The sequence below is a fragment of the Eptesicus fuscus genome, chromosome 16 (genome assembly GCF_027574615.1).
Source record: "Eptesicus fuscus isolate TK198812 chromosome 16, DD_ASM_mEF_20220401, whole genome shotgun sequence".
In the NCBI taxonomy this organism is placed as follows: domain Eukaryota; kingdom Metazoa; phylum Chordata; class Mammalia; order Chiroptera; family Vespertilionidae; genus Eptesicus; species Eptesicus fuscus.
The window spans coordinates 42,297,329-42,322,896 of record NC_072488.1 but is presented as its reverse complement, the minus strand read 5'-3'; the positions used below and the strand labels follow the sequence as shown (position 1 = coordinate 42,322,896).

Sequence of the window (25,568 nt, the reverse complement as noted above, 5' to 3'; positions counted from 1 at the left end):
TGTAATAGTATATTATGATTACAATTTAAACTTTAGTGTCTGGCTTTGTTTATCTTTGACAGCACTCAAATCTATAATTCTGTCTCTGCTCTGTGTCTTTTTTCTTCTTTGAAACTACCTTGAAGAAATTCATTTTTATACCATCTTACTTCTTCACATCTCATTTCTTTCTTATTCTAAATAGTCTACATATTAATTCTGTCTTAGACAAGACAGGAAGTTCAAAAGTGATATAAGAAAATGTAAACATATTTGACTACATGAAAACATTTTAAGATGGCTAAAGAGAGAATTTTAATTCTACAGAAATAGAGTAATCGGTTTTGCTCCTAATTGGTTTGGCTCTGTGGATAGAGCATCAGCCTCCTAATTGGTTTGGCTCTGTGGATAGAGCATCAGCCTGCGGCTTGAAGGGTCCTGGGTTCAATTCCGGTCAGGGGCACATGCCCAGGTTGTGGGCTCGATCCCCTGGGGGGTATGCAGAAGGCAGCAGATCAGTGATTCTCTCTCATCATTGATGTTTCTATCTCTCTCTCCCTCTCCCTTCCTTTCTGAAATCAATAAAAATAAAAATATATATATATGTACCAGAATGCTTATTGCAACATTGTTTATAGTATGAAAAAAGGAATAACCTGAATGTTCATCAATACTATTTATGATTATTTACACAATTTAGCATTGAATAAACTGTGGCACATTCATTCTATGGAATATTTTGCAATTATTTTTAAAATTAAATAGATCTGTATTAGTTGAATTGAAAACATCTATAATGTACGTTTAAGTTAAAAAAGAAACTTGCAAAGTAATATCCATAGCATAACCACATTCTTTTAAATAACAAAAGATAAACAAGTACTTATATACATGTGCATCTGTATGCATATAAAGTAAGATGTGGAAGCTTATAGACTAATCTGTTAACATTAATTACCTCAAGAGAGGGAGAATGAGGGAATTATTAACCTTTTCTTATTTGCCTATTTTGTTTCACTTGTCTCAGTGAGCATGTATTACTTTGGCAACTTTAAAACTTTAATCAAGTTTTCAACAAAACTTTATTACTAAATATAATGTCCTATATAATAAAAGGCTAATATGCAAATTGACCAAACAGTGGAACAACCGGTTGCTATAATGTGCACTGACCACCAGGGGGCAGACACTCAACACAGGAGCTGCCCACTGGTTGGTCAGAGCCGGGCTCACCAGTGGGCTCATGGCTGGCAAGGGCAGCGGCAGTGGCGGGAGCCTCTCCCGCCTCCTCTCTTGCCTCCACTGCAGACAAGCGGTAAAAAGCAAGGGGTCCTGGACTGCAAGAGTCCCAGACTGGGAAGGGGATGTCTGCCAGCGAGGGGACCCAGACTGCTAGAGGGCGCAGGCTGGGCTGAGGGACCCCCTCCACTGCACGAATTTCATGACCAGGCCTCTAGTATAATAAATAAAACAATATTTAATAGAGTTTTTAAAGCCCTATTAAATACTTCTGCTATGTCCATACAATGGAATTTTATTTGGCTAAAAAAAGGAATGAAGTATTGATGCATGCTCCAACGTGGATGAACAAAAAAGCATAATGCTAAGTTAAAGAAACCAGTATCAAGAAACCAAGTAACAAATGACTACATACATTACTGTATGATTCCATTTACTTGAAATGTCTAAAATAGGCAAATCTATACAGTCAGAAGATTAGTGGGCTGCAGAGTGGGGTGGGATGGGGAATAGGGAGTGACTGCTAATTTTTAAAAAAATATATATTTTATTGATTTTTTACAGAGAAGATGAGAGAGGGATAGACAGTTAGAAACATCGATGAGAGAGAAACATCAATCAGCTGCTTCTTGCACACCCCCTACTGGGGATGTGCCCACAACCAAGGTACATGCCCTTCACCGCAATCGAACCTGGGACCCTTGAGTCCGCAGGCAGACGCTCTATCCACTGAGCCAAACTGGTTTAGGCTGTGACTGCTAATTGATAAGGGTTTCCTGTTTGGGGTCATGAAAATATTCTAAAATCTATAATAATAAAAGCATAATATGCTAATTAGACTGGACAGCCGAAAGACCTTCCAGACATCATTCTGGATGTCCTTCTGGATGAAGCCACTGCAGCGGGGGCCGAGGCAGAGGCAGTTAGGGATGATCAGGCAGGCAGGAGAGTAGTTAGGGGCAATCAGGCAGGCAGGCAAGTGGTTAGGCGCCAGCGGTCCCAGATTGCGAGAGGGCACAGGCCGGGCTGAGGGACCCCCACCCCCGAGTGCACAAATTTTGTGCACCGGGCCTCTAGTTGATTATAATGATGGTTGCAAATCTCTGTGAATACACTAAAACCACTAAGCTGTACTTTAAATGGACAAATTGTAAGTTATGTGAATTATATAAAAAAGCTATTAGCTTGGCTGGTGTGGCTCAGTGGTTGAGCGAGACCCATGAACCAGGATTGATTCCCAGCCAGGGCACATGCAGGGGGGGGGGGGGGGGGGGGCGCGGGGGGTCATAGCAGGCTAGATCCCTAGTAGGATCGTGCAGGAGGCAGCCAATCAATGATTCTCTCTCATCATTGATGTTTCTATCCCTCCCTTTCCCTTCCTACCTCTGAAGTCAATAAAAACATATATTTTTAAAAAGCTGTTAGGAAATACTATCCACCATTAACATTTGTTTTATTCACCTTCAAAAAACTATTTTATATCTTTAAATAAAATCCAAAAGATGTGCCACAGATTCCAAAGACAAATCCAAAAGTATCATAGTCTAAAGGAACTACTTCAAAGAAGACATCACATTTTTGGATGTGCACAATTGCCTATGATTAAGAAATATTTCACATAACTTATTAAATGCAATACAAAATCCTAATTAGTACACTAAACCACATTTCAGAGCCCTTATTTTTCTGCCTTCCCTCAAAGAAAACTGAAATTTATATATCTTCTGACTCATTTGGTTTTAGAGTTCTTATGGCCAATTTGTATTAAATAATTATTTTAAAAATATTTTCCAATGTACATTGAGTATGCCATAAAAATGCAAATAAAAAGAAAAATTGGGCAATGATCTATAAAAATTTTCCTGGCTCTCAAAAATCTGGTTAACACAAGACAAATTCTTCTAATGAAATTCTTACTTTTTAAAAAATAGGTATACATTATAGCTTTTTATTATTTTAATTAAAATTATTGGAGTGACACTGGTTAGTAAAATTGTGTCCACCACCCAAAGTCAAATCTTCTCTCACCATATATTGATACCCTTTACTCTTCACCTCCTCCCCCTTCCTTTTGGTAACCACCATACTATTGTCTATGAGTTTTTGTTTGTAAACTCTTACTTTTTAAAATAAAAATTATTTTAATTGAATCTGTAATACTATTAACAATAAAAAATATATTTTAAAAAATTGAGACTTTTTTAAAGAAGAAGATATATTTCTTATATCAACGAAAAACGGCAGGTTATAAACTCTCAGACTTTTATTTTTAAATAAATAAACAAATCATCCTCCTCTGGGATGGAATGTTTGCTTTCATTTAGTCCTAAGATATTTCAGCAAGCTTGACACCCACTAGCGCCGCTGGTGTAGTGGTATCATGCAAGATTCCCATTCTTGCGACCCGGGTTCGATTCCCGGGCGGCGCAGTCTCTTTAACTCTCGCTACGAGATAACTTGAGTTTATTAAACCTTTCCTTTTCCGGAAACATTTACCATTTTTAATTTGTATGAAAATGTTTATGTCATAATTTACTGTTGAAACATTCGAATCTGGAGAGGGAAGACAAAAAAGTTTCAAAAGACAAAAAGCAAGTCCTGAAATAGTTAAGCCTTACGCCTGCGCAGTCGGAGAAATTCCTACTGTCGGGTGGTGGGGCGTCTGCGCAACAAGTGAACCTATGGATTGAGGAGCCGCTTGGCGGCCGGAAGGTTGAAAGTGCAAGATTATTCTGCGCATGCGCGGTCCGGGTCACTTCGCTGGCTGCTCTTAGGCTCCCGGCTCGCCGCCATCTTGTATTGGGGCTTCATTGTTCGTGCTGGGCCGGGCGGTTTAGTGTAATTGCCGCCGGAGAAGGAGGCGGGATAACCTCCGGTCCGCCGAGAAATCCCGCTATTCTGCAGCCAGAGCCACTCAAACGTTTTGGGAGGTAGTAAAGGGTAGGGAGCTGGACCCAGAGGCGCCGCCGCGACAGCAGCAGCCATGGAGGACGAGATGCCCAAGACTCTGTGAGTCTGAGGCAACAATGAGGGGAGGCGGGATGGTGGTCGCCCCGGAGGGAGGCCTCGGCCCTTCGCTGCTCCCTAGCCCATTGTCCTCGGTGGACGCCGCGGTACCACGACTCCCTCTCCTTAGCGCACACCTGAACGCTTAGGGACCGACACCCGGGCTGAGAGAGGACGAGGCGGAGGGAGTGGGGGGCTCAGCCCTCGGAATGAAGCCCTTCACTTCACACCACAGCGTGGCCTTTGGCCTCGCCCCCGGCCCTCTGCGCTCTCGGGCCTGGAGAAAAGAGTTTTTCATTCAAACCTCTTTTTAGAACTCGGCGAGCCTTTCCTTTTGTCCCATGCTTTCCTTCTCTTTTTTCCCGCCCCCACTTCTTCATTAGCCTTTTTTGATCTTTACAGCCAACTGCCTTTCATTTTACTTTGATTTTCTCCTGAAAAACTCTTCCTTCCTTTTTTTTTTTTCTTTTTCCTCATTAATTTTCTTGAGGCTGCTTGTACTCATTTTCAGTGAGTTAAACTTTATTCTCGCAATTGCCTACTGGAAAAACAGCCAAATGATTTTTTCTTTAACCTCTCTTTGGATTCACTTCTGTAACACTTCCCTCTCCCACCCTCCCAACCCCCCAACCAAAGAGCCTAAAACCGGACACCCTAAGGATTTTGAAACTGCTTTTGAAAAATGGAACTCTCACCTGGAGGTATATATCAACCGAGGGGAAGTAGATACAATGCATTTTTATCATCGCGTGCTACTGTTAGGATTGACGTGTTGCTGAAGGAGCAGGCAGCTTTTATGAAACAACGGTTGATAAATACCTTGAACATATATTTAGTCACCTCAGAAGTTTTACAGTTAGTGTTAAATTATTTCAGCTTTTCTTTGTTGTGTGGTTTTCCCCCACAGCATCCTCCTTTGTTTTTCAAAGTATGTTGGGAGAGCTGATTCTGTCATTGTTCCTTTTCTGGAAAAGAAGAAAAAGTCTGATGATATATTCAAACAATACCTTTTTGTTTGAATTCTTAAAATACTGACAGTTTGAGAACTCGATGCGTTAAAAACATAATTTTAGGTTTCTTTCTGCAACTCTAGACATTAGAGTTGTTATGAAGTACAATGTAATTATTTTTTTCATCACCAAAAGTTTCTATTTTGTAATCTACATGAGAAATAATAGTCACACTTGTTTTCTTAATAGATTAAACTTTTTCATAGTTTACCTGATAATGTTCGTTACCTGAAGTATCTTTTTAATAGGATGCAGCAATTAGTGCATGACCTTGGTTTTTTTGAAAGATTGTATCTGTAGGTGAAGACTCCCTAGAAAACTGTTGGCCCATAGAGTTTATGGAAATCTTTTTTTCCTCTTGCCTTTTTGCCAGAAGTATGATAGCCAACAGCATATTGAGTTACACAATGCTCATCTTTTATAATGTCTTCAAACTTAAGATTCTTAAATTATTTCAAATTTTTTAATTTCAGAAACTGCCAGAAATATCTGGGATCTTAACCTTTTTAGCATGTTGATTTGGGAATATCAAATAATGAAGACAACTTCACCTTTCTCAGGCCATTCTACAAAAGCAGTGCAGGAAACCAACCATTGCAGGAGGAATAATGAAGGAAGTTTTATTCAAACAAGTACTTGGAGTGTTTATGATTTGCTAGGTTCTGTGTAAAGTGTTTTACCTGTTTAATCATCATCAGAACTCTGCAGTAAATGGGTCTATTTTGCAGCTGGGGAAAAGCTAAAGTCACCCAAGGTCATAAACTTTTTTGTTCATTTTCCTGCAACTCTTATGTCCTCAGCTCTTAGGTCTTACATGTATGACTTATTTTGCCATGTATACTTCACTAGAACACCCCATCTAAGAACCTTTTTCCCAGAGTAGTCCAAGCTCTAACGTGTCCTACTATCTCCTCTGCTTCTACAACCTTCAACCAAAGCTCCCATTCTTCCAGGGAGCCCAGTCTCATTAAATATGAGTAGCTGCTAACCCCTAAATTTTCCCAGCAGTGTTTTTACTTTTAATATAAAATGTTTGTTTTAATGACCCTGGAAGTCAAGGGCTTTTAATACGTTCTTAGCACAGTATCTGATTTGTGGTAAGTGGTCAATAAATTTTTTTAAAAAACTGATACAATTCCAAGCAGTGAACCCAGATATTACTCATTCTTGGAGGTAAGATATCGTCTGAATCTCAGTATCATCCATGGCACCTAAATGGCTCAAAGCAAGCATGTCAAACTCAAAGGCTAACACGGGCCAAATAAGGTTTAAGTTTATGTGGGCCGCAAAAAAGCAAAAGCTTCAATTTTCATAGAAACATAGGTTTATTTCGATAGAGACATGCTGAATACAAAAGGGCTGAAATTAATGAATCATCGTTAACATAAAATAATAGAACATTTTAATAAAAATTAATATTTTTTCTTGAACATTAACTTACTAGACACTGAGTAACTGCACAAATAAGCATAATGAAAATAAACCTATTTTTCTTCTCCGAAAACGAAATATTTTCTATTGTGCACACCAAACAAGTCAGTACAAGACTAATGAAGTGGCAATCAGCTGCTAAAATATTCGCTGCTAGTCTTAGTGGAGAGAAATGGAGCGCCTGCACGTAAGGCATGTAAGGGAAATGAATGCAACACGATTATAGTAATCAGTCATTAGCGAACGTTGTAGTTCGTTATTAATAATTATGTATAACAGGATATTGTAAAAAGTAAGTTACGAAATTTTTATTAAAACATTTCTTACATACCATTATATTGGCTGGGCCGCAAAAATATTAGTTGTGGGCCACATGCAGCCCACGGGTCACGAGTTTGACATGCTTGGCTCAGAGAATATGCCTTCATTTTCAGCAAATTAAGTGTTCAGCATCACCTTGTTAAGTTAGAAATTGCCAATATTCAGTTTCTTGTCAGCAATACTTTCGACATATATTGTGAGAAGTGGGTTAATTCTGGAAATATTTTGAAAGTAGAGCAACAGCAATTACCAGTGGTTTGGATGTGGGATGTGAGAATGAAGTCAACAATAAGTAGGTTTATTTACCAATGTGTAATTTCAGTCATTTAAAATAGTTTGTTGCAAAATGTAAGTAAAAACGAAAACAATTTTGAGATCATGAATATCTAGGATGTCTTCAGGCATAGTATTAGATACATTTGTTCAAGCTGGTTTATAAATATAGCCTGATCTCCAAGTGAAGGTGGTCGTAGCTGATAACATAAGAGGGTTTCAGCTATCATACAGACTATCCTTTGTGAAGAGTAGACAGTTGTTTAATAGTAAAGTTATGATGCTGGTGTAGAATGTGTGTGTGTGTATAGGCAAAGGTAGGTTTACAATCCATATGGAAATAATATAATAATAAATATTAGCATACTCACAACTGTATACCTACTTTTGCCTATATAAATGCTTATATACATATATAAGCATTTACTCTTCTACGTAATTTCATAATTAGTAAAAGATGTACCTTTTCCCCCTGAACTAAAGTTAAAGTAATTCAGGCAAAATGGGATAATTTCCTAGCAAACTGCAAATATTCAAAAGTAATTATGTGATATTAAATATAAAGATATTTATAGTGTCCCAGGCAGGGTTCTGGACAGTAGATATCCTATATAATAAAAGGCTAATATGCAAATCGACTGAACAGCAGAATGACCAGTCTGTGATGTGCAATGATCACCAGGGGGCAGACACTCGATACAGGAGCTGCCCCCTGGTGGTCAGTGAGCTCCCACAGGGGGAGCACCGCTCAGCCAGAAGAGGGGCTCACGGCTGGTTAACGCGGCTGGTTAACGCAACATCGGTTACTGGGGCTTCTCCCGCCTCCATGGCAGCGCTAAGGATGTCCTCTGAGGGCTCCCAGACTGCAAGAGGGCGCAGGCTGGGCTGAGGGACCTGCCCAAGTGCACGAATTTCGTGCACTGTGCCTCTAGTATAGTATAAATAAAAATGTATCAGATTAATCATTAGCTAAAAACCTATTTATGTTTTTTATTAAAATTTTCACAGAGGCTTAGTATCAAATTCTGCACTTTTTAGTACATTTATCTTTATTCTTTAAAGTGTTACAGATGTCCCCTTATTTTCCCCCATTGACCTCATCCACCTACATTTTTATACAATAACTAGAGGCCTGATGCACGAAACTTGTGCCAGAGTAGGCCTTCCTTCCCCCAGCTGCCGGCACCAGCTTCCCTCTGGCATCTGGGACCCGGACTTCCCTCACAGCCCTGGCTTCATCCAGAAGGTCGTTCGAAAGGATGTCTGGTTAATTAGCATATTATGCTTTTATTATTATAGATTGTGGCTCAAAACAACCCATCACAGCTTTCTGTTTTGTAAATGTTTTCTTCAGGTTAAATTTTCTAGAGCTGTAGTAATATAAATTAATGTATGTTTTAGAATCCAGTTTTATAACTGAACTTACTTATCAGCTTCAAAAATATATGTTAAATTGATATAAAATTCTATCCCTGGCAGAATGGCACGTTTTCATTAATAACTTTTTATTCTGAAAATTTTAAAACAGAAAAGTAACAAAAAATAGTACATTGAAGAGTTACATAACTTTTGTGTGGATTTATCCGTTGCTAATAGCCAAATACTCAAAAGTAATTATGTGAGAATGCAGTTATCTTTTTTTCTGAACCATTTGAGAAAACATCATTACACTTTAGGCCTATTTTACCATATATTTTCTAAGAACAAGGGCATTCTCTTACATAGCCATAATATAATTTTCAAATTAAGGAAACTACATTGATACAAATTTTGTTGTTGTTAATCCTTACCTGAGGATATTTTTTCCATTGAGTTTTTTGGGTTTTTTTGTTTTTTGTTGGTGTTTTTTTAGAGAGAGTAGAAGGGAGGGAGAGAAAGGGAAGCATTGATGTGAGAGAGACACATCTACTGGTTGCCTCCTGCAAGCACCTAGCCCTGGGGCTGAGGATTGAACCTGCAACCCAAGTATGTTTCCTTGAAACTGGAATCGAACTTGAGGCACTTTGGTGCCGATGTTCCAATCACTGAGCCACAGGGGCCACGGGGATACAATATTTTTAACTGATATATAGTTCATATTCATTTATCCAGTTGTCCAAGGAAGACATTTTTTATCTTTCAATTTTTTTATTTATTGATTTTAGAGAGAAGAAGAAAAAGAAACATCAATTTGTCACTCCACTCATTCACGCATTCATTGGTTGATTCCTGTATGTGCTCTGACCAGGGATCTAACCCGAAACCTTTATCTTTCTGGGATGATGCTCTAACCAACTTAGTTACCCAGCCAGGGAGGAAGGCATTTCTTAGTTCATTGAAGTCTATATGCCTTAAAGTTAATTCTCTTCTTGTCTTTACTTTCCATTCTGCGCAAGGTTAGTATATGATCTCAGAGGTGATATAACATGGGATACTTCAGTCCATGCTGCTAACAAGAAATCCATGGAACAGCTAAAAAGGGATATTTTAATGTTATTTCCCAAAAAATACTTTGAAAAATAAAAACTAATAAACGTAAGAAAATTATAATTTTGTTTAGTAGTCCAGTAGACATAATAGGGAACCTTGTCTTGCAACTGCTCTGAGTATCAATATTTGTATCAGTCAGGATTTTCTTAAATGCAAGCAGCAAAAAATTTTAACCATAAAAGGAATTTATTAAAAAGATAAAGGACACGTCCTGGCTGGTGTTTCTCAGTAGTTTGAGTGTCAGCCTGAAGACCAGTTCCCGGTCAAGGGCACATACTTGGGTTGCATGTCCAATCCCCAGTCCCAGTGTGCAAGGGGCAACCAGTGAATGTGTCTCTCTCACATTGATGTTTCTCTTTCTCTGTCTCTCCCCACTACCTCCCCCACCCTACCTCCCTTCCACTCTCTAAAATTCAATGGAAAAAATATCCTTGGGTGAGGATTAACAAAACAAAGATAAAGGACGCTACCAAAATTTGTAGGAAGGTTATGGATCCTGTCTTGGAAAATGTTCAGGAAAGAAAACTGTCAGGCCATATTCCTAATCAAGCCACAGGCCATCCCAGAAAAGATACTAGTACTGAATCCACTGAGGATCAAATTCACTGACATGGGACTCCATTGCTATTTGCCACCAAAATGGAGTCTCGTCATGTTCTGCTTCTTTAAGCCCTATAGGTTAAGGACTGGTATCTCTAATTGATTTAGCCTAGATCAAATACAAAAAAAGATTATAAAACCATATCTAGGTTTTTCAGCTTCTATAGAGAAGTCAGGCTCTGCCTTAGGATGAGGATTTTTCTGAAAATAGGAAGATGTTTGGTGGTCAAAAAAATAATTCTCTAAACATGTTAACTTAAATTCATACTGTTAATGGGAAATCTTTTGGTCAGTTGTTTAGTATGAAACAACTAAATAACATTTATATATAAAATTGAGAATTGCTGGGCCAGAGTGCCTCAGTGGTTGAGCATCAACCAACCTATATACCAGGAAGTCAGGGTTTGATTCCCAGACAGGGCACATGCCCGAGTTGTGGGCTTGATCCCCAGTAAAGGGGGATGCAGGAGGCAGTAGAGCAATGATTCTCTCTCATTGATGTTTCTATCTCTCCCTTTTTCTCTAAAATCAATAAAAATATATTTAAAAATAAATAAAATTGAGAATTAACTTTGTAAAGTATGGAGCATTCTACAAACTAAAAAACTTGTGTATTTTCTTTTTTTAATGTATTTTGTTGATTTTTTTACAGAGAGGAAGGGAGAGGGATAGAAAGTTAGAAACATCAATGAGAGAGAAACATCGACCAGCTGCCTCCTGCACACTTCCTACTGGCTGTGTGCCCGCAACCAAGGTACATGCCCTTGACCAGAATCGAACCTGGGACCCTTGAGTCCGCAGGCCAACGCTCTATCCTCTGAGCCAAACCGGTTAGGGCTGAAACTTGTGTATTTTCTGTTGAAAGTATCCTATTAATAAAAGGCTAATATGCAAATCGACCGAACGGCAGAATGACCTGGTGGTCAGTGCACTCCCACAGCAGAAGCTGGGTTCATGGCTGGCGAGTGCAGCAGCGGTGGCAGGAGCCTCTCCCGCCTCCACAGCAGCACTAAGGATGTCTGACTGACGGCCGGGAGTGGGCCTAAGCCATCAGTCGGACATCCCTGAGGGCTCCTGGACTGTGAGAGGGCTCAGGCCTGGCTGAGGGACCCCTCCAACCCCGAGTGCATGAGTTTCATGCACTGGGCCTCTAGTTTTGTCTATAAAAAGGATCTGCAGATTTCAAATTTGGTCTTTCTGTCTCAAACTCCTACGTAGCAAATAGACTTGGAAAGTTATAACATTCAGTTTTTAAAATTTTGAGATAGGTATTAGTGATTAACTTATTTGTAAAAAGAAAAAAAGTAATGAGATTTTTATTAGTACAAGAAAGAAAGAGATTTTGTCCTTTGATTTCTTTAATATGAAAATGTTATATATGTTACTTGTAGTTTATTGTAATGGTGCCTAAGGCTGAGAGCAAGTTGTTTCTGTAACTTCCTCTGAAGAGCATTTCTCTACAAACAGCTGTGTGTAGAATTAATTGATAGAGTCTCCTTGAGCTTACATCAAATAAACAAATGAAAAGCAATACGAGCCACATTGATTGATTGATTATTTGTTTATTTATTTTGAGAGAGAAACATCAGTTTGTTATTCCACTTATTTATTGGTTGACTTTTGTATGTGTCCTGACTGGGGTTCGAACCAGAAACCTTGGCATATTGGGACGACCCTCTAACCAACTGATATACCCAGCCAAGGCCCATAGTGCTTTTTAGAGTAGCTTAATCTTTTTTTTTTTTCTTCACGTCTTCAAATTAGTTAATGTCACTCAGAAAATGTTTCTCAGATGGTAAAATCCAGGTTCCCTAAATACTATGCAGTTGTCACTAGGTTATCTAGCTTTTTCAAAATACATAGATGTTAGAATTAAATTTTCAGAAGAGCCATTTATTTTTTCTTTTATTTATTTTTTTAAAAGTATATTTTATTGATCTTTTACAGAGAGGAAGGGAGAGGGATAGAGTTAGAAATATCGATGGGAGCAAAACATCAATCAGCTGCCTCCTGCATACTCCCCACTGGGGATGTGCCTGCAACCAAGGTACATGCCCTTGACCGGAATCGAACCTGGGACCCTTGAGTCCGAAGGCCGACACCCTATCCACTGAACCAAACCGGTCAGGGCCAGAAGAGCCATTTAAAAAAAAAACACGTATATTTTTATTGTTGACAGCATTACAGATGTTCCCCATCCCCACACACACTTTACCCACCTCCACCTATCTTCTACCACACCTTGGAAGAGCCTTTTTTTTTTTTTTTTCATTTAGACATTGCAATCCTGAGAATTTCTTATGGGTACAAGAGTCAAGTGAGACACAGAAGAGTTTCAGAGAAAGTACCGTTCTCATATAACCTTCACCCATCCTCCCTTAATGTTAACAACTTACATGACCATGGTATACTTATCAAAACTAAGAAATTAGCATGGTACAATACAAGGTTTATCCCAGTTTTCCCCTACTCCAGTTTTTCCACTAATGTCTTTTTTCTATTCCAGGATCCATTCCAAGATTCACCGTGTTTAGTTTTGTCTCTTTATTCTCCTTTAATATGAGAAGATAACTTTAATGATCATGGCACTTTTGAAGGGTACTGTTTCTTCACTGTACAGTGACTACTTTTCTCAACATAACTCTATTAATTAGAATTGAATCACTAAGACTAACCCAGACTGAAGGAAAGAGAAAATAAGCTCCACTTCATAGAGGAAGGCATATCAAAGAATTTGTGAATATACATTAAAACAATCATTTCATTGGTTGAAACCAGTAATAAGTATTTTTTGGGAGATACTTTAAGGCTCTACACACCCTATTTCTTCTTAAAGTTACATGAACTGTAAAATATCCATGGATGGATTTTGCCATTTGCAGTTACTACTGTGGTATTTTAATGATCATTTTCCTCATTCCTTCTACATAATATAGTTCTGCAAGAAAAAGCTATCTCTCCTCCCCCATCCAGGATTCAGCCAAGTATTATTTATTATATTTAGTTGTCAGTGTCTTTTAAGTCCTTTTAAATCAAGAACAGTCCACTTCCCTCCGCCCCCCACCTTTTTAAAATATATTTTTATTGATTTCAGAGAGGAAGGGGGAAAGAGAGAGAAAAAAACATCAAGGATGAAAATCATTTATCAGCTGCCTCCTACATGCCCCAGACTAGGGATTGAGCCCAGAACCCAAGTATGTGCCCTGACTGGGAATTTAACTGTGACCCCCTGGTTCATATGTCCATGCTCGACCTTTGAGCCACACTGGCTGGGCCTCCCTTTTTTTTAGAATAATAATATTTTGAAGAGATCAAGTAAGTTGCCTTATATAGTATCCCATACCTAAATATATGTAGTTGTTTTATATGTCCAATATTTGGTAAGCTTTAGTCTAAATTTAAGCTTGACTAGATTCAAGTTAGACCTTTTTTTTTTTTTTTTTTTTTTTAAATATATTTTATTGGTTTTTCACAGAGAGGAAGGGAGAGGGACAGAGAGCTAGAAACATCGATGAGTGAGAAACATCGACCAGCTGCCTCCTGCACGCCCCCCACCGGGGATGTGCCCGCAGCCAATGTACATGCCCTCGACCGGAATCGAACCTGGGACGTTCCAGTCCGCAGACCGACGCTCTATCCACTGAGCCAAACCGGTTTCGGCAAGTTAGACCTTTTTGAGTTGACTACTTCACAGATGATGTTGTATAATTCATATTGAACACACAATGTCTCATTGCCCATCTATAAAGTGATTAAAAGTTTGATCACTGGGTCAAAATGTTAAAACAGCCAAAGCTCTCACTTGTTTGTTTGTTTTTTTAATGTTTTTATTGACTTGAGAGAGAGAGGAATGGAAAATATACCCTTGGTAGAGGATTAATAACAAAAAAAGATACGGACTCTTTTCCAAGAAAAATAAACATTTATACATGTCAGAAAACACGGATTCATTTCCTTCCTTCCATTTACCCATTCAGTAAACATCAAGGATGAAAATCATTTATATATTGAGTGGTGAAGGCTCTGGAATAGGTTAAAATGGTAAAGGGAGAAGTACTGAATCTATCAGAATAATGATCCAAAAAAGCAAAGCCAACATCTACCCAATAACAGTTTTTCCAGGATCAGAGGTTAGTATTATACCAAGTCCTTGTTCTGAAACTCAGTAATTGGAGGGAAAGAAGCATTATCTCCTATAAGCATTTACCTTGCCTTTTGATTAGAAACTTCAGTGTGTAGTGTAATCTAATAGCCCTAGTAAGTCCTATGGGTATTATACCATGAGTATTTTCAGGGTGCCAAAGTTATCACATAGATCACTTAACAACCCTATTTTAAAAGTGAGAGCTTTATTCCCAGCCAGTGTTGCTCGGTGGTTGAGCATTGACCTATGAACCAGGAGGTCATGGTTCTATTCCCAGTGAGGGCACATGCACAGGCTGCGGGCTTGATCCCCAGTAGGGCATGTGCAAGAAAGAGGCAGCCTCTCTCACATTAATACTTCTCTCTCTCACTTCAAAAACAAAACTTTATTGCCCTAACTGGTTTGGCTCAGTGAATACAGCATCAGCCTGTGGACTGAAGGGTCCTAGGTTTGACTCCTGTCAAGGGCATGTACATTGGTTGTGGGCACATCCCCAGTAGGAGGTGTGCAGGAGGCAGCTGATCGATGTTTCTCATTGATGTTTCTGACTCTGTCCCTCTCTCTTCCTCTCTGTAAAAAAAATCAATAAAGTATATTTTAAAATTTTTATCTTTATTGATTGCAGAGAGAAGAGGGAGAGAGATAGAAACATTAATGATGAGAGAGAATCATCAATTGACTGCCTCCTGCACACCCTGTAATGGGGGTCGAGCCCACAACCAGGGCATGTGCCCTGGCCTGGAATCAAACCCTGATTTCCTGATTCATAGGTGGATACTCAATTACTGAGCAACACTGACCGGGCTCCATTGATTTAGAGAGTGGAAGGGAGGGAAGGGGGAAGAGAGAGAGAGAAACATTGACATGAGAGAGACACATCTATTGGTTGCCTCCCGGATCAAGCCTGAAACCCTCTAACCACCGAGCCAAACCAGTCAGGGCAAGTCTGGATCTTTCAACACATGTTTTCCGTTTCTGAAGGATTCTTGGCAGAAGAATAAGAAACTACAGTTGTTGAGAGTCTACATTCTCTTATTTCAGAAGTGATAAACCTCTAACTCTAACATGTCTAGAGGTAATCTGGTTTCAAAGTCCCATTTTGAAAATTTATTTATAAACTCTTTAAATAATATTATCTCAGTCATGTGGTCTTCTAATACATTATACTAGTTAAGTTTGCTAGTCACCAATTCATATTATCTGTTAAAGACCTCTCCTGCCATCTTCCTACTCTGCATATCCACTGATCAGTGATATCTACTGAAAGTTTTTTTTTATCCCTTTGTGAGCATTTACAACACCTGATAAATTATTTACCTGTGATTTTTCAAAAAATTTGTTTATTGTGTAAACCAAAGTAAACCTAAATTGGATAGTGTTAGGAGAATCGTGAATTAAAAATCGAGGAAATTTTATTGTTCTTAGTAATACTGTAGTAGAAAGAATTGCAAAGGTTTCCACAATTGATTGTATATAATGTTCTGTATATCTAATGATTCATTTGAGAGACTTTTAAAGTAATATCTTTCTAAGGTAAGCCTAGGAACTTGGAAATAAACAACAGGTTTAATTTGCAACATCTTGATTAAAAACACACACTAGCTTTCCCTCTACTAGCAGTGTCTACTTGCAGGTTGCACATAATACATCCGTTTTGAAAGAGATTTTAAAGTTTCGGCAAACTTTTATAAGCTATTCCCAAATAGTGTAGTTTAGAGTAAAGATCTACCTACTCCTAAACTCATTTTTCAATAAGCAACTATAGAAACTGATCAAAAGAAGCAAATTTAGCCGAAACTGGTTTGGCTCAGTGGATAGAGCGTCGGCCTTCGGACTGAAAGGTCTCAGGTTCGATTCCGGTCAAGGGCATGTACCTTGGTTGCGGGCACATCCCCAGTAGGGGGTGTGCAGGAGGAAGCTGATTGATGTTTCTCTCTCATTGATGTTTCTGACTATCCCTCTCCCTCTCTGTAAAAAATAAATAAAATATATTTTTTAAAAAAGAAGCAAATTTAAATGGTAAATATTTTTCTTTGTGTTTCAGATATGTCGGTAACCTTTCCAGAGATGTGACAGAAGCTCTAATTCTTCAGCTCTTTAGCCAGATTGGACCTTGTAAAAACTGCAAAATGATTATGGATGTAAGGGTATTTTACTTTAGTTAACTTTCTTCTTTTTTTATGTTTATTATTTAAATCCATTACTTCCAGGAACTCTCAAATTAGTTTATATAGTCTGAATGCATAGGGATTTTAGTGAATTTGTAGTGAATCAGTTTTGGACCTGAGTTTAATTTGTTTTATTAAATAAAGGAAGAGCAGAACTAATCATTTCTAGAGTAGATGAGAAGTATACACCTTTTTAAGGTGCATTGATGTATCAGAATTGTTTATATGTCGTATCAGTTGATAGCCTAATCAAGAAATTCAGTTATTACAATTAGATTAGGACATTGGGTCAAGAAAAATAGACATGTGATACTGTGAAATGTTTGTAACTTTATTTTTAAAGGCCATGATTCAATTTTCTCTTGCATTATGGCAATTACCACCCTTCAGACCTTAATGTATAGAAAAAATTAATTCATCTAATTGGTGTTAACCCTGAATTATAACATGCATAAAAAGACATTTAAAATTTTTTTGATGGAGAAGATAGTGCTAATGAGAATCCATTTATCCACAGTCTCTCCTTTTGGTTTTCTTTTCCCCAGGAAAAAAAACCATATACTAGTATGTGTATCTGCTACTTTTTTTTCTATTGTTTTCCAGTTTATCTCTCTTTTTACTTCGTATTTAGAAAGTAATTGTTTAGCCTGATGGGTTAAACAGGTTGGTTGGGCATCATCCAGTGCATAAAGTTTACCTGTTTGATTCCAAGTCAGGGCACATGCCTGGATTGCAGGCTCAATCCCCAGTAGGGAGCGAGCGGGAGACAGCTGATCAATGTTTCCCACTCTCTGAAAATGAATAAAAATATATTTTTTAAAGTAATTGTGTAGCCAATTGGCTTTGTTTTGTTGTCTAAAATTTTAAAATGTCAAACCTTTCTTCTAAGTAGCAGGGTCTTCTGCATTTAATATAAATGGCTTCAATTAATGTTTTTGTTCTTTATTTTCTTAAGTGTTTTCTTTATATTTAATATATGTATGCCCTTGGATAAAGAAGAGGAGAAAAATAAAGTAGAGACTGGAAAATGATGGAGAATTTAAAACCAATTTTTCCTTGATGTGGGTCTACTTCCTTGTCCCAGTAATAGCATTTTTTAAATGCTTACCTGTTATTTTAACCCTGGTGCATTATCACAAATGTTAAACAGAAAGTTTGTAAAGCACATTTATTCCCATTTAATATATGCAGAATTAAGGCAAAGCTGCCCTAGCTGGTGTGCTCAGTGGTTAGAGTTCACAGAAGGGTCTCAGGTTTGATTCCCATTCAAGAGCGTGTACTTGGGTTGCAGGTTTGATCCCCCGCCCCAGTGAGGAGCGTGTGGGAGGCAACCAATCGATGTGTCTCTCCCACATCAATGTTTCTCTCTCCTCCCACCACCCTTCCAATCTCTCTCCAAAAAAAAATCAATGAAAAAAATATCCTCGGTGAGGATTTACAACAACCCCTCCCTCCCCCCCAAAAAAACAGAAATAAGGCAAAGCAAACATGTAAATCCAGATTGAACTATCTGAATATAAATCCTCTTCATTGGTTTATAGGCTGCCATTCTATCCTTGTCTGGGTCATTCTTGATATTTGTCTGGTAAAGATCACTAGGCAAAATGTTAATGACTGCTTGACCTTCAGAAATAACTAGCTGTGTTATTAGCCTTTGCCACTTTGTATAAATTTGGATTAACATTTTGTTTTTATTATTAAAGTCTAAATTTCAGTCTATTCATATTGTAGGACTGGTGTTCATATTTATGAATTTTACACTTACTGGAGTATTGAGACTGATGATGTGTATGCTTACATTATTTTTATCTAAAAAATAGTTTTTTGGGGGTACAATTAACTAACTAAAGTGACATTCTTTTTCAGTTTATTGCTCTACTCTTATAAATATATTATTTTTTCTATGCCTATCAACATTGATCTTTGTAGTAGAATTCTCATTAAGTGTAGTGTTAATTTGAATTATACAATTTTTAAACATTTTTATATTCCCTAATGTTTTTAAAATAAAATAATGGGTAATGTCAATATCAATTTGTGATTACCTCTTTACTCTAAAATTCTTTTTTTATTTTTTATTTTTCAATCTGCACCCGAGGATATTTTTTCCATTGATTTTTAGAGAGACTGGAAGGGAAGGAGGGAGAGGAAAAGAGAGACATTGATTGGTTGCCTCCCACACAAGCTCTGACTGGGGCTGGGAATCAAACCTATAACCCTTCTGTGCATGGGCCAACACTCTAACCACGGGGCAGCACTAGCCAGAGCCTCTAAATTTCTTAAAGATCATTACCAATGAATTTTTTCTATTGTGCTTGAAACAAAATGGTACCTTTATTTTGGCATCATTCTAGTCTTTTTTAAAAATATATTTTTATTGATTTTAGAGAGAGGAAGGGGGAGGGGGAGACATTGTCATCAGCTGCCTCCTGCACACCCTGCGTAGGATCCAGCCAGCAACCCAGGCATGTGCCTTGACAGAATCAAACCAGACACCTCTTGGTGCATGGGACACGCTCAATCCACTGAGCCACACTGGCTGGGCTCATTCTAGTCGTTTACTTTCTTATTTTAGGAGAGTATAGAAAGAATTTTTAAATACTCTATGAAGTCATTTGATATTTTTTCACTGACAGGTGTAAGATATTGGGTATTTTTTCTGCCTTAATTTACAGTAAAACATCTAGGCTTCACATATTATCAAATGTCAACTACTTGGAACACCAGCAGAAAAGAGGAGAGAATTTTTAAAAGAATACTAAGCAGCTGAAAAATGATGTCAGAAAGTCCAAATTCTAAAACCTATTCTAAAACTTTACTTAGCAAAGGACCTCTTTAGTTTTCAGAGCCTATTTATTTATATTTTATAAACAAGCTTAAGATAGTTGGTTGATATTTTCTGCTACTCACTAAGATGTAGCAAGTCTATATATACATTTATGTACATAAAAAGTAATATCATGGGGAAGCGGCAGAAAAACCAATACCAACACTTGAGAATATAGGATACTAGTCAAACTTAACTGCTGTAGCTTAAAAAAAGATTGTATTGTATGATGATGGGGAGAATGTAGCTATATATTCATGTGTCCATAATTAGGACATTTAATTATTAATAAACAATTAAATTATATATAGTAGACTAGTATAACTTGTTGATCAAGATAGCTTTCTAGCCCTGCCTGGTTTGGCTCAGTGGATAGAGCGTCGGCCTGCTGTCTAAAGGGTCCCGGGTTCGATTCCGGTCAAGGGCATGTACCTTGGTTGTGGGCACATCCCCAGTAGGGGGTGTGCAGGAGGCAGCTGATGGATATTTCTCTCTCATTGATGTTTCTAACTCTCTATCCCTCTCCCTTCCTCTCTGTGAAAAATCAATAAAATATATATATATATATTTTTTTTTTTTTAAAAAAGATTTGCCGAAACCGGTTTGGCTCAGTGGATAGAGCGTCGGGCCTGCGGACTGAAGGGTCCCAGGTTCGATTCCGGGCAAGGGCATGTACCTTGGTTGTGGGCACATCCCCAGTGGGGGTTGTGCGGGAGGCGGCTGATCAATGTTTCTCTCTCATCGATGTTTCTGACTCTCTATCTCTCTCCCTTCCTCTCTGTAAAAAATCAATAAAATATATATTTTAAAAAAAAGATAGCTTTCTATAAAAATAGATCATTTAAAAAAATAATATATTTTTATTGATTGCAGGGAGGAAGGAGAGGGAGAGAGAGAGAGAAACATCAATGATGAGAGAATCATTAACTGGCTGCCTTCTGCTCGCCCCACACTGGGAATCGAGCCCGCAACACGGGCCCCTATCGGGAATCAAACCACCAGAAATCGAATCCTGACCTCTTGGTTCATAGGTCAGTGCTCAACCACTGAGCGACACTGTCCTGGCATAAATAGCTCATTTTTAAGTGTTTACTTCCTTATCTAAAGATTTACTTGTGGAGCCCTAGTCGGTTTGGCTCAGTGGATAGAGTGTTGGCCTGCAGACTGAAGGGTCCCAGGTTTGATTCCGGCCAAGGGCACATGCCCAGGTTGCAGGCTTGATCCCCAGTAGGGGGCATGCAGGAGGCAGCTGATCAATGATTCTCTCTCATCATTGATGTTTCTATCTCTCCCTTTCCTTTCCTCTCTAAAGTCAATAAAAATATATTTAAAAAAAAAAAGATTTACTTGTGGAATGAACCCTCTATTTTCCATTGGCCTGGTAAATGAGGTGTTATAATTTTAAGGTAATGGGAGTATACAACTTAAAATTGGCTATTGTGTTTTTTTTCTTCAACAGACAGCTGGAAATGATCCATATTGTTTTGTGGAGTTTTATGAGCATCGTCATGCAGCTGCAGCACTGGCTGCTATGAATGGGCGGAAGATAATGGGTAAGGTAAGCTGTCATAATTAAAGGTGACTTGAACTAGAAATTTGTTGTTGTTAATCCTCAACTTGAGGGTATTTTTGTCCATTGATTTTTTTAGAGAGAGCGGGAGGGAGGGAGGGAGGGCCACACACCACACACACATAGATATGAGACACATCGATTGGTTGCTTATGCCGGCACCCTAACTGGGGTGGGGATCAAATCTGAGATTGGTCGTGGGCCGACGTTCTAACCACTTAGCTACACCAGCCAGGCCAAACTAGAAATTTCAGTTGCACAGCTTTGTTTCCTTTTTAGAAGCATTATATTCACTTTATCACAAAAAAATCACATTATTAAAAAGGTGGGCTAAAGCTTTTAGAGGACATGTTTATTGCACGTGATAAGTACTAAAATATTTATTGAATTACTCAAGCTTGGATGAAACATCTAGGAACATTAGATACTAATGGGGAAGACTAAAAGGCAAAAGTTCATTGGTACTTTAGATAAAAAAGGTTGATTCAATATTAACAGATAAGTATGTAAGATTAGGATTTGACAACATTAATTGCATAAGTGTAGGTTAAATGATAAGAAACTTTGACCAGAACTGATACCTATTTCATCTTAAAGATACACATTCCTACGTGTATACAGATGCAAATCTTGTAATATCTGATTTTGAGCTTTATTTTTATTGAATAAAAATGTAGAACAAAATTTTTTTAGGAAGTCAAAGTGAATTGGGCAACAACCCCCAGCAGTCAAAAGAAAGATACAAGCAGTAAGTATATATTATACTTTTTGAACATTTGTTTTTATTGTACACAGTAGTTTTATTGTAAAGTATAAAAACATCATACGTGTTTGCAGTAATGTTTTGATCTTTATCCTAAGATATGATTGAATGTGTTTGTGTTAATAAATTTAAGAACAAATCTAATCTTTGTCATCAGGTAGTACCGTTGTCAGCACACAGCGTTCACAAGGTAATTGTATCTTCTTAAACATAAAATGAAATCTCTTGAAAGGGTATTCACTAACCACCTGAAGTTTTTTTTTTTGTTTGATATTGGGGGGAGTGGGGAGGGAGGTGGTTGTATTTCTATTTGTCTCTGGCAATATTTTTCCCCCTTCTTCCCAGTGTTGACCAAGTGTGGCTTGTCCACTACTTTGGTGCTATTTCAAGCTCTCTGACCCTCTTGGAGGCAGCTGATGCCTTAGAAATACTTTCACCAACTAAAGGGCAAGATACCCTGCTTCCTTGAGGTCACGATCTGTGCTCCATATCCAGATCTTCTGATTGCTTGAGTTGCTCCTGAAACTGTTTCCCAAATGGCAACGCAATATGTTGCTTAAGGCCTGCCAAGTAGGAGTAACTTTTCTTTCCAAATATATTTTGTCAAAATTAATATATATGTCTATTTTAAAATGTTGATACAACTATTTTGTATTTTTAAGTGTTTCTTTTCTTGAGCATTGTCTTTTTTTTTTTTTTTAAACTTCACATGGGATCGTTATTTCTCTCCAATGCTTTTTTAATGGCTCTAATATAAAGTGAAGGGATTACTGTTTTCATTTTGTTGCCTTCAGTCTTAGTTCACATGCACATGGATTCACATAAACTGAATGGTGTAATGTCTGGGCAACCAAAACTGTTGGCTTTTGAGAAAACTGTCAAATACTTTAACATCAAACTGTTGCAATGCAAGGTATTTCTTTGCTTGTTCTTCACAAAATATGGTTAAGCCAAGTATATCATGTCTAGCTTCAGTGAATTGTCTTAACTGAGGCAAATCTAGTCTACATAACTCACAATACCACTATTTTATTTTAAATTGTAAAGCTTTAATATAGTGGTAAACTGATTAAATGTAAATAATTACTATTAAAACAGTAATGAAGTCATTAATTTTTTATGCAAAACTTATATATTATTAGTTTATTTTCTTAGGCCAGAATAATAATTGGCTGTAAGCAGAGATATAACTGTCAGATATATCAGTCTTTAGGAGGGATTATCACCTTGATTCATTATGTTTAAAATTGATAGACTTTGTATAGATATAGAGTAGTGTTTTACTTGTATGTTACTATAATCCATAAATTATTTTAAGAATAATTTATTGAATAAATTTCAGTATTTTTAAATTCTAAAGTTTTATTTTTCTTTTCACTTCCCCTTACCTTCCCCTTATAAGATCATTTCCATGTCTTTGTTGGTGATCTCAGTCCAGAAATAACAACTGAAGATATAAAAGCTGCATTTGCGCCATTTGGAAGAATATCGTAAGTAATAGAAGATACTTTTAATTAGAAACCATCTTATTTAGAAGTACTTTGAAAATATACTGTGAATTTTATTAATTTTAACACTTGAATATAAGGTATTACATTGTTTAGAAGCTATTTAAGCAGTTAAGAGCCAAAGATTGTTTTCCCGTTAAATAAATCTTTGGTCTTCAATTATCTTAAAATTTATTTTTCAATTAGCATTAGCTTTTAAGAGACAAATTTACTGTTCTACATATTGCTTCATGTATAAGTGTCTTGCTAGCTTGGTCATAGTCTTTAGTAAACCTGTGCTGTGACTAAGGAATTTAGACCTTTTGGGCACTTCTATGATACCATGCATTTTATGTTAATATATTTTAACAAAAAGAAACCTCATTTTAACCCCCAAAATAGTTACTAAGTGTTAATTTCAAGGCAACCAACCCTTTTGTTGTTGTTACTAACAACAACAGTAATAATGCCTTTTAGTTTTTTGTGAAGCTCTTTCCTGCTTGCATTTGTTATTAAATATACAGTTTAAGCCCTTTGTAAATGGCTCACTCAAGGTGTGAATACATCATAAAAAAATTTTACTATTTTAAAAAACATGCCATAATAGAGTAAGAATAATAATTTGATAATAGTACTTTTTTGCATGTAATCACTGAATTTAGAAAACAGAATTTTTTTAGGGTTTCTGGTTACTTTATTATTATTCCAGCTAGAAGAGTAGTAAATTATCTTAACTAAAACACGAAGGAAACACTAGCTTTGGTTTGGTTTCATGAGCAGACCAACAGCAAAGATGAGGTGAGAAGAAAGATAAGTGCCAATAGAACTGGTGATGAATTTTGGGAGTTTTCGTTTGAAGAGTTGTAATTCATTGGTAGGATGATGAACATGCATAGTAAGAGACCATCTTTAGAAGCAATTGCGAAATTATGGTTTACAAACAGACTTTTGTTAGGTGACATTTTCCTTTATGAGAACTGATTGGAAAAATAAGTTCTAATTTATTGTTCCCTTTAATCTGTCATAGGGTTTTGATGATGGTTAACTTGCTTTCAAGTATCTAGACTGGAAGGTATTAACCCTTAGCCTCTCAAAGGCTCTATAAATCTCTGTATGCAAAGTGTTGTGTTTGTTTTCCTTTTGGTGTGGAGTATCTTTTTTAAGTTTTATTCTATTTTCAGAGTAGTTATAGGACCATAAAAGGATTAAAGAAAGATTAAAGAACCATGGTCTAGATATTTGCTGCTTCTTCCTTAGAAATCCTTTCAGAATAAGTAAGAATTAAATGTATTTCAAGGCTAACATTTCATAAAACTTAATTCTAGAAAGAAAATTTTCTAACATTTTAACAGGTTATATAGCTATTTTATTAAATGCTTTAATTTTGATTGAAGTAAATTCTGAAAATGGGAATTTTAGTTTTGGATTAGATAAAGATTATTTTACAGTCAGTGAGTTCAAGTTAAATGACATTCAAATTTTAGTAATTTTATGACTTTTTAATCATGGATCAATAATTTATTTTTGTTAAATATGTTGGTATTATTATTATAGTCTAGATTTTATTAAGGCCAACCATGATTATTGATATATTAGTTTTTCTTGGGTAAGGCCTTCCCTTAAATTTTATAATTTTCAGTTGAGGTAATATATAAATAATATTTAAACTTTATGTTACTCAAGCAGTGTGTTCCTAAATTTAAAAGAACCATTTTCAGTAGGATAGCATCATTTTCTGTTTTTTTTTGTTAAAGGAGATAAGTTGATAACTATACTAGTATATTGAAAGGTTCTTATGATAGTCTCAGTAGAGATCCTACAACAGTGAGTTATAGAAGACATGCAGTAAATGGTGACCTATTAAAATATTAGTATAAAAAATATAGTACTTTCTTTCTCTAATTAATATAGTAAACTTTCTATTCCTTAAGTTTTGGATAATTAACAAATTTTGACATAGAAGTGAATCAGCTACCAAATTAATGCATGTGTACCTTACAGATAATAAGTATTTTTACATATTAAGAAGTGACTTGCATTAGTTTTCCTTTTTTACCACTACTTCTTTGTCATTTTGACCTTAAACATTTCATAAATCACTTCTAAGGTGATCAAAATATGCTTATGTATACTTTAATATAAATTATATTGCATGGCTTTCTGACTTGGGTTTTTGTTGTGAAAGTGCCTGTTTTGTTCATGTGTCCTGAGAGAACAAGCATTGTAACATACCTGGCTAACTTAAAAGCAGATTTGCCTGTGAAGCACAATTTGAGTCCAA

General features: G+C 36.9%; 1 protein-coding gene and 1 non-coding gene across 7 annotated transcripts in view; both read left to right on the top strand.

Moving 5' to 3' along the window:
- The first annotated feature begins 3,527 nt into the window (after nucleotides 1-3,527).
- TIA1 (TIA1 cytotoxic granule associated RNA binding protein) overlaps nucleotides 3,528-25,568 on the top strand; it is a 34,022-nt gene continuing 11,981 nt past the window's right edge. For 4 of the 6 annotated variants that reach the window (XR_008558527.1, XM_054728102.1, XM_028154440.2 and 1 more), the window contains exons 1-6: nucleotides 3,528-4,227; nucleotides 16,517-16,613; nucleotides 20,927-21,025; nucleotides 21,731-21,785; nucleotides 21,958-21,990; nucleotides 23,203-23,290. Coding sequence is in view for 5 of the 6 variants with exons in the window: in XM_054728102.1 (XP_054584077.1) it covers nucleotides 4,202-4,227; nucleotides 16,517-16,613; nucleotides 20,927-21,025; nucleotides 21,731-21,785; nucleotides 21,958-21,990; nucleotides 23,203-23,290 (398 nt within the window). In the remaining variant the exon portion in view is untranslated. The remainder of the gene's footprint in view (nucleotides 4,228-16,516; nucleotides 16,614-20,926; nucleotides 21,026-21,730; nucleotides 21,786-21,957; nucleotides 21,991-23,202; nucleotides 23,291-25,568) is intronic. The other 2 variants (XM_054728103.1, XM_028154441.2) reach the window with 2 other exon arrangements.
- TRNAG-CCC (transfer RNA glycine (anticodon CCC)) lies at nucleotides 3,577-3,647 on the top strand. The gene has a single exon. It is a non-coding gene; the product is annotated as a tRNA-Gly (tRNA).